Source organism: Canis lupus, chromosome 27 (assembly GCF_011100685.1).
Source record: "Canis lupus familiaris isolate Mischka breed German Shepherd chromosome 27, alternate assembly UU_Cfam_GSD_1.0, whole genome shotgun sequence".
NCBI classification, from domain to species: domain Eukaryota; kingdom Metazoa; phylum Chordata; class Mammalia; order Carnivora; family Canidae; genus Canis; species Canis lupus.
In genome coordinates, this window is record NC_049248.1 from 3,395,241 (window position 1) to 3,408,167 (window position 12,927).

The following is a 12,927-nucleotide window of genomic DNA, read 5'->3' on the forward strand; positions in this document are numbered from 1 at the left end:
GGGCACCTCTCCTCGGACTTTATATCCTGTCCCCCAGGCTCAGTCAGAAGGTGAAGCTACTCTGAAGCAGGAAAGGCACCAGGTCAGGCAGGAAAAGCCATTCCTGTGGCCACCCAAGGAAGACTTATAGATCAGAATCCAGGGCCGTAGTCGACAGTGTCAGAAAAGGAAACCACTTTGTTTGCACTTATCAAAGCCAAGGCAGTTAAAACAAATTATCTCATTTGATCCTCACACAGATCACATAAAGAAGAACTATTCTGGACCTTATTTTCTAGGGGATGAAGGTCAAGGTCACACAGCTAGACGGTGGCAGACCAGGATTCATGCATAGGGAGGGTGACCCCAGAGTCTGTGCTCCGGACCAAGCACAACACTGTCCCTACAGGGGACCCGGGTGTGGATGGGGGTGCATGAGATCTCTGAATAGCAGTGTCCCGAGAAAGAGCAACCAGGGTGCCAGCCAGGGACATGAGGGCATGGGCTTTGGAGTGACCAAGGCCTCTGCAGAACAAGTGACTTCAGATCAACCTGTGAAGGAGCAGCCCTTTCCTAGGAAGCTGGGCCCTGGCCTAACTGCCCCACAGTCATTGCCTAACCTCTGTGGCTAAACAAAGCCAGCTGAGGTGAGGAAATCAGAACATCCTGGGGAACAAGCAGAGAACAGAAAACACACTGACGCCATGTAGCTGAGCGGGGAGGTGCAGGGGGTGCACCCAGGGGTCAGGGCACCCTGCGAGCCTGGCTGAGGGCCCTGGTGGGAGCTGCCTCACTCCGCTGTGTGAGCCTCCACTGGCAATAACCACCTCGGAGAGCTCAGGGAACCGTGAGAAAAAGCAGAGGGGCCAGACGGATCCTTTTATCCCAAGGATCTGGAGAGCTTCACAGACACTCCTTAATTACAAGCCCTGGAAGTAAGGGAGGTAAACTGTGCTTTGGCCTGAGACACTTGCTTCATCAGCTATTGTGCATACAGGGCTGGGAGGCAGGAGGAATCGTTGGGAAATGGATACAGAGAGGCAAGCATTAGCAAGAGTGCTGCTCAACCCAGGGTCAGGGCTTTAATGGTGAGGGAAGAAGCCTGCAAAGCTTCTGCCAGAGATGCTGTGTGTTTCTGCTGCATGCTCTTCCCCAGTGTCTCTCTGCTGTGTCCTCTTAGTAGGCACCCGTTTCCACGACGACAACCTCGCTGGTATTAGGATAGGGGACCCAGCTCAACAGCAGTGGGTGATTACATTCTTAATGAAGTACAGGCAATTTTAACATCACATGTGCCAGACACCTGCAGCAATTATTCTGGAAGGTAAAGAAGGATTTGTAATCCTTCACTGGCACAACTAGGGACCCCTGTCTCCAGAATCAGGTCACATAAGGGCTGCTGTATAGAAAGTGTTCCATTTTGGACAAAGCTTAAAGGGATGAGAAAGGAAATCACTATGCAGTTTCCTTATATCACACAGAAGTCTGGCTTCGAATTTATGAGTTGGTTGACAGCCCCATTTCACAGTCAAGACATCCCTTTCTTGGCAGCTTGGCCTCCTTCCTATTTGGAGACAGGGTGGGGAGTGCATTTCCTGATGAAACCCATAACACCATCCTTGTCCTTGTCCCTGCAACTGGAGCAATCGTTTTTTTGCTGTAAGGACGAGAGCACCACACAGATGATTTTCCTGGCATTCCATCTCTTGAAAACCTTGTGCTATTATCACCCAAGGATCTGGTCATTTGCCCTCCTAATTCAAGCCCCAGAGCTTACATGCCTTCATTTTCTCCTTAGTGCCATCTACAATTAATCAGCACAATGCAAAAAAAAATCTTGAAGGATAAACCATAGAGAGATGAGTAATGTATGGGTACGCAGTCTGGTTACTCTGTGCATGTTGACAATTAATCCCAATGACCAGGTTATTACCATGGTTATTACCCTTTCCTCCTCTAGCTTCCATTCCTGGTGAGGTCCACGTCTGCTCTTATAGGCCTCTGTCTGTACACCTTTGTCTTCAGTCTAGGCCAGGCAACCAATCAGACTAGCAGTGTGGTCCTGGTTTTCCACCCTCAGAAATGTCCAGGGGCACCTGGGTGGCCCAGTGGTTTAGTGTCTGCCTTCGGTTCAGGTCATGATCAGGTCTTTGGATCGAGCCCTGCCTTGGGCTCTCTGCCCAGTGGAGCATCTGCTTCTCCCTCTGTCTCTGCCTGCCGCTTCCCCTACCCATGCTCGCTCTGTTTCAAAGAAGTTAATTAAATCTTAAAAAAAACAAAAACAAAAAAAACATTTCCTTGAACCAATCCTTTACCTTTCCAGGAACTTCCTCTGCCCTCCCCACAACAAATTCTCATTAGCTTTTTCTAACCAATTGACCTTTAGCCCATTAAAAGTCCTCCTTTCTGAGGCCCTTTACAGTAGATAAAATCCTCTGTAATGTACACCCTATCTCCCGGAGAATATTCCTCACTTTTCTCTTCCATCCTTTCTTCCTGCATGCTTCCTACACCAACACCACCTCCCTGCCAGTCAACAGGATCTTCTCCTGCCTGTCACTCTACCCTGAAATGGGTACAGGATGTCATATGAGGCATATTTCCTGTACCCTGGGAGCATGTAGCCCATGGGGGAGATAGTCTCTCACATAGCCCTCCGTAATACCCCATAGTACATGCCATACTAGTGGAATGAACCAGATGCTCTGGGAGAACCAAGAAAAGGATAAATTTAGCTGATGGGGCTGAGGAAGGCTTCCAGTTGTATTGGGCTTTAGGGAGTAAATAGAACTTTTATAAAAAATGATTTTTTTAAAACAAAAAAGATTTTATTTATTCACGAGAGACACAGAGAGAGGCAGAGACATGCGCAGAGAAAGAAGCAGGGACCCCGATGCAGGGACTTGATCCCAGGACCGCAGGATCATGAGCTGAGCTGAAGGCAGATGCTCAACTGCTGAGCCACCCAGGTGTCCCAAGGAGTAAATAGAATTTCTTCAGGCAAAGAAAAGAATGGGAAGCAGTGTGTCCTTTGTACGGGCAGAGTCTGTTCTTTTAAAAAATCATGCTCCTTTGGATAAATAGAAAGTGTTCCCATTTATTACTCTGGTCTCTGAGATTTGATGAAACTTCCTAGTGGGACCTGCATTTCTCCTTTGACGATCACTTATTTGTGGGAAGTGAGAGATAACCATAGATGATAGTTTCTACAATCCACAAAACATCAGAGGTTTCCCTGCACACACACTTGTACACGTTCACCTAACTCCTCCCCCTTGATTCTTCAGAGAGACCGTGAAAGTGTGGAATCTTCCTGGTGTCCCTGCATGGCCTCCGTGGGCAGCGTCAGGGACGTGAGCTTGTGTGCTAAAGGGAAGAGGTTGAGACCTCTGGCTTAGGTCTTCCACAGCCTCCCCAGACCCAACAGCTTTCTCATCTTTACATGACAGCTTTTTGTTTTTCTAGAGGGTGCTGACAATGCATGCCACCCAGTGTGTGAAGACATAGTCCTGCCCTTAGGCCTCTGGGAACCTGAGATAGATACTCAGCTCTGGGGGCAAACACAGCTTGAAAAGCAGGCAGGCTGAGCCCGAAGGTGTGAAGCCTTAGTTTCCTTCTCTGAGGAAAAAAAAGTGAGCTAGCTGGATGAATTCTCTGAAGAAGGTAGCACCCAGGAGTACCCAAGACCCCCCCTTTGTTGAGGAGAAGAGGGAGGTGGGATCATGCTAGTGCCCAGGCCCTAAAGAATGGCCAGGGATGGGGAAGGGAAACACAGCCCGAGGCAAGTAGGAGACAGATGGAGGCCAGCAGTGAGGGAGGACAGACCCCAGAGGGGAAATGAGAGGCCACTCCACGAGAGGAGTGCCATCTGCCCAGCCTCCCACAGCCCCACAGCACTGGGCACATAGCCCCTCTATCACTAGGGCCTGGGGCTCACAGCCCCGCTGAGCAGGTGCCCATGGAGAATCCTGGAAAACAAAGGTCAAAAGGACTGAAAACAGTGGGACTTGAGGGAGAAGTTTGACATCATGTAAAAGACACAGGGTTTCAGGCCAGACCAGCCAGGATGCTTTCCCTAGGATCATTCCTACCAGCTGTGTGTCCTGGGCAAGTTGATTATTCCTTCTCAACTTCACTTTCCTCTCCTGGAAAATGGGTTCCTATAGGGTTTAAACAAAATAGCAGCTGGAAAGTGCCAGGCACAGTACTGGGTACACGGTAGGGGTACACTTGATACTCCTTCCACCGAAGAGAAGATGCCTAGTCTTTAAAGAATTAGAAAGAATGACCCAGAAAAAAGAGAAAAGGAGCATTTTGCATTTTTCCTTAGGAGCCACAGAAATGACAGGTCTGACATATCTGTCATAGGGATTTTGCTCATCAGCATGTGGAAGTTATTCTTGGTGTGCAGAACACCCCTCAAATCAGACCAGCCCGATGATGGGGTTGGAGGGGGGTGCGTAGACTGAGCCTGGGAATCCAAGGCCAGGCTCTGCCACTAAATCTCCATGGCCACACTTTGTTTGATGCTTTTGGCCCCTCTCATCCCTAATTCTATGATTCCATGAGGCCTGCTTAGAATCCCTTCGAAAGTCCATGGATTGACCTGCTAGCCAACCAACCAGACAATCAATCTATCCATCCATTTAGTTCACCTTGGATCCTTCCATTGTAATCATTAAAGGATCCAGTATGTCAAGGTGTGGGCCCTCTGGCTTGCAAGGATACACAAGTCTTTACAAGGATCAGAAGACTCTGGGACACCTGGGTGCCTCAGCGGTTGAGCCTCTTCCTTTGGCTTGGGTTGTGATCCTGGAGTCTTTGGATTGAGTCCCACATCGGGCTCCCTGCATGGAGCCTGCTTCTCCCTCTGCCTGTGTCTCTGCCTCTCTCTCTCTCTCTCTCTCTCTCTCTCTCTCCTGAATAAATAAATCTTAAAGAAAAAAAAAGGATCAAAAGACCCTTAGACACTTTTGGTTAGAGGTAACAGAAATGAGCCTAAAGTGTCTAAGAGCAAAAGGGAGAATTTATTATAAGATATCAGAAGTCTCTCCTAGGAACCATGGGCAGAGTGATCTGGAAGGCCATACAAAGGCCTGGAACAAAAAATTAGGAAGCCAGTACCACCTTAGGCAGCTTCTTTCACTCTGCCTTTCCAGGGATGACTGGCCTTTCATTTCTGCTTCTCTCTCTCTCTCTTTTTTTAAGACTTTATTTATTTATTCATGAAAGATGCAGAGAGAGAGGCAGAGACACAGGCAGAGAGAGAAGCAGGTTCCCTGCGAGGAGCCCTATGTGGAATTCAATCCCGGGACCCGGGATCACGACCTGAGCCAAAAGCAGACACTCAACCACTGAGCCATTCAGGCATCCTCATTTCTGCTTCTCTTTGTGTATCCTCATTCATGTAATCATCAGTGGTTGGATAGCAATAGTGAGTCTCATTTGCAGATTTACAGGAAAGAGAATCTGGCCCTGCTTGAATGGGATGCCTATGCCTGGTCCACTCAGCTAACGTCCAGATGAGCCAGGCTTTCATAGATCACTATAATAAGCTCTCATAAATAGAACTCACTAGGCTACTCCTGGATGAGTAGAGTGGAGGAATCTCAGGGAAGGGGAGGTTGTGACTGCCCCTGCACTCCAAAGGGCATTGTATTAGTTAGGTTATAATTTCAGCAGCTCTTCGAGACCCAATATAATAATAAGGGCTTAGGCAGCATGAAGTTTGTTTCTCTCCCATGGGTGACAGAGAACAAACACTGCAGGGATAATATGATGGCTCCTCAATGTTAGGGACCCAGGCTCCTTCTATTTTGTTAATATACTCTCAAGATATTTCTCTTATGCATATGGTTGAGGATGGCTCACTGTAGTGTCCAGTCTAACCAGGAAAAAAGGGAAAAGGGAAGGCATGGGCCTTCCTTTTAATTGCACAATTGTTCCTGCCAACTTCCTTTCTTATAAATCTATTTATTTATTTATTTATTTATTTATTTATTTATTTATTTATTTAATAGAGTAGCGGGGAGAGGCAGAAGATGAGGGAGAGAGAAAGCTTCAAGCAGACTCCTTGCTGAGTGCAGAACCTGACTCTGGGCTCCATCCCACAACACTGAGATCATGACCTGAGCCGAAGTCAAGAATCAGATGCTTAACTGACTGAGCCACCCAGGCGCCCCTCCTGCTAACTTCTTTTTGGCTAAGACTTGATCATGTGGACATACTGCAAGATAGATGGGGAAAGGCTGACTTTAGCTAGGTGGTCATGTGCCCAGTCAGAAATCCTACCGCACCATAAGAAGGTCACATATATATTGGGGGATGACCTCCTACAATAAGCAATACTGGCCTTGGTTCCTGGAAGTTTTCATCTCTCCTAACTCTAGCCCGCAGAGGAGGCTCTCACCAGGGAAGAGATATGGCAGGCACAGAAGCATGGAAGTGGGAAGGCTGAGGAGGATGCCATCAGGACGAGCTTAGACTAAGCGATCTCCAAAGCTCTCTGCACTCTTACACCACTTTGAGAAAGCATGAGGATGGTGTGCCTCTTCCCCTATCCTAATTTAGGGGGTGGAAAAGGAAGTCCTTGGGACAGATTGCAGAAGTGAATTGTATAATACTGAGTTCTTTAAAGAACACATCTTCTGTGCTGTAGTTCTCTGGGGCATAGCTCAGCCCTGCGAAACAAGAGGGAGTTGAAATCATTTCCTTTAGGCACTAGACCCACATATCATGTTCCTGCCCAGCAACCCCATCCTGCAGCTGTGCTGGGCAGAGTGGCTCAGAACAGCTAATCCACCAACAAAGCTGCGTTGGGCACCTCCTGTTGGCAGGGCATCATGCTGGCCGCTGCAGAAGAGCCTGTGGCAGTAGCAGGTGTGTCTAAGAGAAGGTTGCGCTCACTGACCCCTTCCTTTCAGCCACCAGACTGGCCTTATCTTTAGCTGAGGACTTCCTGCACACCATAATTACTTGACGGAGCAAGAGGCTTCAGTTCCGAGTCAGCAGATGGTAATGAGTCACGATGCATATGGTAGCTGTGGCTTTGCTGACTGTGCACTGACCCTCTCAACTCTCTGTTTTGGGCTCTGGATGACAAAGGGGGGCTGCCAGAGGGGACTGATTTTCAGCTACTCAATAGCATTGACCCTGCTGCATCTTTTGGGGGGCCAGCACTACGTGTGTGTGTGTCTGCACTTGTCAGGATGGGGAAGGCAGAACGGAAATACAATATGACTGTGGGAAGTTAGGAACTCAAAGTAGACTTTGTAGCTTTTAAGTCCCGGTGCTGTCAAGATGAAGTGGGAGGATTGGGAGTGGAAAGAAACCTGCGGTCACACTGTATTTGGCCACAACTGAACTGAGTGTTCAAATATCATTTCCCCTGTTTTAAAAAACAGGAGTGATAATGGCCACGCTCAACTCCATAGGATTTATAAAACAACAGAGAATTAGACTGTGAGTCTTGCAAGATCTTTACTTCATTTGTCTGTGCCCTTCAGCACCTGGCATCACACTTGGCCACCTAGTAACTCTCCAGTGAGTATTGTCTAGACAGAATCACTGAAATCACCTGTTCCACCTGACGTGTAAGGAAACTAAAACCCAGGGATGGGTTTTAGTTCCATGATGGGAAGATCAAACCAGGAAAGCGCCCAGCACCTGACCTGTGTTGTGCATTCAATCCGTGTAAGTGTCCTTCCTTTTCAAATGGCAGTGCCAGGAGTAGAATCCAGATCTTTTACCTCTGACACCTCTGCTCTTGCCACTCCCCTTATTGCCTTGAGTCATCTGGCTAAAATCAGATAGCCTGTTTAAGGTGGAGGTGAGATCAGTTTGCAGAAAAGCTGCTGCAGACACCTGCACCCATGTTTAAGTACAATGAATGGCTAAAGAACAGAGGCCCTGGAGCTGGACTGCCTAGGTTTGAATCCCAATTCTTCCATTTACTATGTGACCTCATTGACTCTCTTTCTGCCTCAGCTTTCTCATCTGTACAATAGGGACTGATATTATATGTAGCCTTGCGAGGTCATTATGAGGATCAAATGAATTAAAATACCTAAAGTGCTTAGAAAAGTGCCTGGCATATAGTAAATATGTTATTGCTGCTATTCACGGGAAATGTTAGGCTTTCGTCGCTGTAGAAGTGGCTACAAAGGCAGTATGTACACTCAGCCTTTCACAGAGACAGCCGTTTGACGATGGCGGAATTTGTTATTTCTGAATAGGATAAGATTCCCACAGACATTTTAAAGGACTGGAGACTAGTGTGTAAATTCTTTGATGGCTGAAGTGCTTCCCTGGTAAAGACTCTCAAGGACTGAGTTCAAGGTGCCTGGGTGGCTCAGTTGGTTGAGTGTCTGTCTTTGTTCAGGTCATGATTCCAAGGTCCTGGGATCAAGTCCTGCATTGGGCTCACTGCTTAGTGGGGAGTCTGCTTCTCCCTCTACCCTTCTTGCTCATGATCTCTCAAATAAACACTTTTTTTTTTAAAGGACTGAGTTCAGTGCCAAACCCTGATGGGCAATTAGAAAGCAATGATGAGGGGATCCCTGGATGGCTCAGCGGTTTGGCGCCTGCCTTTGGCCCAGGGCATGATCCTGGAGACCCGGGATTGAGTCCCATGTCAGGCTCCCTGCATGGAGCCTGCTTCTCCCTCTGCCTATGTCTCTGCCTCTCTCTCTTTCTCTCTATGTCTATCATGAATCAATCAATCAATAAATAAATCTTTTTAAAAAATAGAAAGCAATGATGAGTAAGAATTCCTAGGGAGGTTTGGACCTGGGATAATCATCCTCTATCCACACACTCTGACAGCTGAGATAGGACAAGGATTTTCTACAAGCACATCTCCTTCCCTTGAAGTCTTTCCAACCTTCATTCAGATTTGCTCAGCATTAGAAAGTCACTGGAACCCCCAGCACAAAGAAGGTGGCCAAATGCCAAAGGACTGGAGCCAGGAAAACTATGTGAGAGGCAACCTTCCTCCTGCCAAGAACAGGGTGCGATTTCCTACCCCTACCCCCGCAGTGGTCCCCCAACGTCCTGTCATTCCCATTCTCCATCCACCCCCAGTCCTATGGGCCACAGATTTCTGCCTGAAAAAGCAATTCAGTACTGCTCACTCAGGATATTTCCTCCTGACCTACTTCCTGAGTGTTGGGGCAGGATGCTTGCCCTGCTGAGAAAAGCAGCGTTAGCTCAGCATTTCTCCTGCCAAACGTCATGCAGATGCTAAGTGTCTGTCACTCACTCACAGCCAATTGCCACACCCAAGAGGTGGCTTTTCTTACTGGTTTTCCATGTCGTAGACACCTGGATGGACTAACCCAACAGGTTCCTGGAATAGAGCTGAAATCTGTTTCCTGGTATAAACATGATTGCCTTTTCTGCTGTGGGCCTGTTTTTGTAATTTGGTTCAGAACCACCATTTTCCAAGGACCCAAGAACTGCAATTGTCATTCCCAAGTGTTCCTATTCCTTCCTCTTCCTCTCCTTCCCACCTCCGCCCAGACCTCCTCCTTCTTCTTCATAATCAATGCCTTCCAGAGTACCTACTGTGTGGTCACGTATTCTACATATTACCTTTAGTATGCCCTGTACTCAACCTTGTGAGGTAGATATAATAGGACAGTGCTTCTCAGACTTTAATGTACAGAGGGAATCTCTTCACAATGCAGTTCTGTTGAGTAAGTCTGAGAGACCCCTGAGATTCTGCATTCCTAAGAAGCTCCCGTATGCTATTGATGCTGCTGGTTCTAACTCCTTGAGTAGCAAAAATATCAGGAAGACTCCTTTGGCTGCAAGGGACTATAATCCAGGGTGAAGTGATTAAGAAACAAGAGGAATTTATTACAAGGATATTGGAGTGTCTCACAAAGCCAAGTGCAGGATTAAAAATGTGCCTCAGGAAGAATTGGAGCCAAAGGAGACCCTCTTGGTCTCTTGCCTCTGCTTTTTCCTTGCATGTAATTCATGGCTTCATTCTTCCTCCATCTCTTCTTTCCTTCCTTTCCTGTCCATCCTGGTTAGGGCCAAGGCAACTCTACCCACAGTCCTGTGGAGTCTGTGTCTTCTGCGTCCTTAATTTACTGCCTTGGTTTGACAGTGCATATCTTCCAGTAACTTCCTAAGAAAGCGAGCAAAGGAAGTAAAATGTTACTTACTAACATAACTGAAAATGGCTTTACACTCAATTGATAGTTTTGCCCAAGTATAGAATTCTAGTTTCCAGAGTGGTTGCTGTAATGTCCAATACCACTTCAATCCTCTGTCCTTTGTGTCTCACATCTGAAAGTTTTTAGATTCTTCTCTCTGATCTCCAGTGTTCTGGAAGTTCACAATGCTGTGCCTCAGGATGACTCTTTCCTCATTCATTATACTGTGCATTTGATCAGTCCTTCTGACCTGGAAACTTATTAACTTCTGCTGTAGAAAAAAATTTCCTTTGATTACCTCTTTAATTATTTCTTCCCCCTTCTTTTTTTTTGTGTGTGTGTTCTATTTTTGGATCTCCTGATCTGATCCTTTGATTTTCCTAGCTTCTGTATCTAATTTTCCATCTCTTTGCCTCTTTGTTTTACTTTCTGGAAGATTTTATAAATTATTTTTTCTAACTTTTCTAGTTGAATTTTAAATATTTATATTTTAAATTTCTTGGCTTTTTAAAGATTTTATTCATTTATTCATGAGACACATGGGGTGTGGGGGTGGTGCAGAGGGAGAAGCAGGCTCTATGCAGGAAGCCCAATGTGGGACTCGATCCCGGGACTCCAGGATCATGCCCTGGGCCAAAGGCAGGTACTAAATCGCTGAGCTACCCAGAGATCCCCATGTTTTTAATTTCTCAGAGTTCTCTTTTTATGTTCTCTGAATGTTCCTTTTTCTAATAGGCTAATATTCTTTCATGGGTATAATACCTTCTCTTCTGTCTCTAGGGACATTATTCTTTTCCTCGTTTTGAACTTTTCTTCTCTCTATATTCTTTTCTCTTTTCTCTGCACTTCTTTTTTTTTTTTTTTTAATATTTTTTTTTAATTTTTATTTATTTATGATAGTCACACAGAGAGAGGGAGAGAGAGGCAGAGACACAGGCAGAGGGAGAAGCAGGCTCCATGCACCGGGAGCCCGATGTGGGATTCGATCCCGGGTCTCCAGGATCGCGCCCTGGGCCAAAGGCAGGCGCTAAACCACTGCGCCACCCAGGGATCCCTTCTCTGCACTTCTTATTCCTTTCATTTGGTGTCTGTCTTTCATATAGACTTCCTATTTATATTAAAGAGTGAGGCATTAATAATAATAATAACAATAATAATAACAATAATAATAAAATAAAGAGTAAGGCACTAAACAGTTTACTGGAAAGGAAACAAAGAAGTAACTGATGAAGACCTCTTCATTGCACCCTTTTGAATATTTTGAATTCTGAGCCATGTTAGTATAAAGCCTATTCAAAAAACAAAACAAACCTTTTTAAAGTTTATTTTAAGCTTTAGGTGCACGGGTATAGCTTGTCCACTGAAGAGCTTTACTGTGGAGATCTTGAGATGGGATGTCAGGCAGCTTTTTATCTGGGAGAACTTCTAAATGTCAGTGTTTAAAAGTCTCTCTGGGCCATTAAATCTTTTCTGATAAGAATCTTCTAGACTCCTGTCTGGGGATAAGTGTTGGGGGAGGGTATAATCCCAGCTGCCAATTTTCTCGAATAAATTTGGGAGGAAGGCTCGATATTCCATTGTTGAGAATGCAGCTCTTTAACCAGGAAACCTCAACCCTCTCCTAACTATACATACAACCAAATCTGTCAGCATCTAGAGCATACTTCTCAAGCTGTTCGTGGTGAAGGACCAGTTTTTAAATTTCCGATCTGTTGGGGACCCACATGCAGTTTTAAATGTACATGGCTAGTACATATCTCCTACCACACATGACTCCTAACAGGAGTTCACACATCAAAACTGGTCTACATCTTGCTCAGCAAAAGCACTCACTTGAATGTTGAAGCAATTTCAAATTTCTATAAAAATTCTAAACTATTCTTATTTTCTGTACTTATTAGATCCAGGAACAAAGTTTGTGCATTTAAACCAGTTCATGAACCATGATTTAAGAGCACTGCTCTAGAAAAGAACAAATCTCTAATCTCTTGCCTTGAGGAGGAGATGTCACCAGGCTTTGAGGGGATCTTGGGGGAAATCGGAAGTATCGGACTTCTCTGCAAATAGACTTTCAGCTCATCTCCCATCTCAGCTCTGCATTCCTTGGTATGCTGTGTCTCCAAATCCAGTCTCTTCCTGAACTTATGTCCTATTATTGGTTCCTTTCTGCAGGCATCAGGCCACAGCTTCTATTTCTTGGCCAAGTTATTTACCCCTCCTTTCTCTACTTTCTTCTTCCATTCTTCCATTCTCTTTGTCCTTGCAGTTTGTACTTTAAAAAATCCCTTTCAAAGTCCTAATGACTTCTCAGGGCACTTGGGTGGCTCAATCAGATAAACATTAGACTCTTGCTGTCAGCTCAGGTCTTGATCTCAGGGTTGTGAATTGGACTCCATGTTGGGTGTGGCGCCTACTTTATTTTATTTTTTAAGATTTTTATTTATTTATTCAGAGAGAGAGAGAGACAGAGGCAGAGACACAGGCAGAGGGAGAAGCAGGCTCCATGCAGGGAGCCTGATGTGGGACTCGATCTGGGGTCTCCAGGATCACACCCCAGACTGCAGGCGGCACTAAACCACTGTACCACCGGGGCTGCCCTGTGGCGCCTACTTTAAAAAAAATCCCGCCAACTTCTTTATGGAGTTGATCCTAAAAAAATGGAATTTCCAGGGACCCACAATAGCCAAAACAATGTTGAAAAAGAACAAGTTTGGAGGACTTACATATCCCCCCCCCTTTTTTTTACATATCCCAATTTTTAAGCTTACTGCAAATCTACAGTAAT

General features: G+C 45.8%; 2 protein-coding genes across 9 annotated transcripts in view; one reads left to right on the plus strand and one right to left on the minus strand.

Annotated features, from left to right (window-relative positions):
* The window catches only part of NINJ2 (ninjurin 2), an 84,207-nt gene that overhangs the window by 39,038 nt on the left and 32,242 nt on the right, over positions 1-12,927 (plus strand). The window lies entirely within an intron of this gene.
* B4GALNT3 (beta-1,4-N-acetyl-galactosaminyltransferase 3) overlaps positions 9,817-12,927 on the minus strand; it is a 132,844-nt gene continuing 129,733 nt past the window's right edge. The window contains exon 20 of the mRNA XM_038576381.1: positions 9,817-10,114. Coding sequence (XP_038432309.1) covers positions 10,069-10,114 — 46 coding nt within the window. The 3' untranslated portion in view covers positions 9,817-10,068. The remainder of the gene's footprint in view (positions 10,115-12,927) is intronic.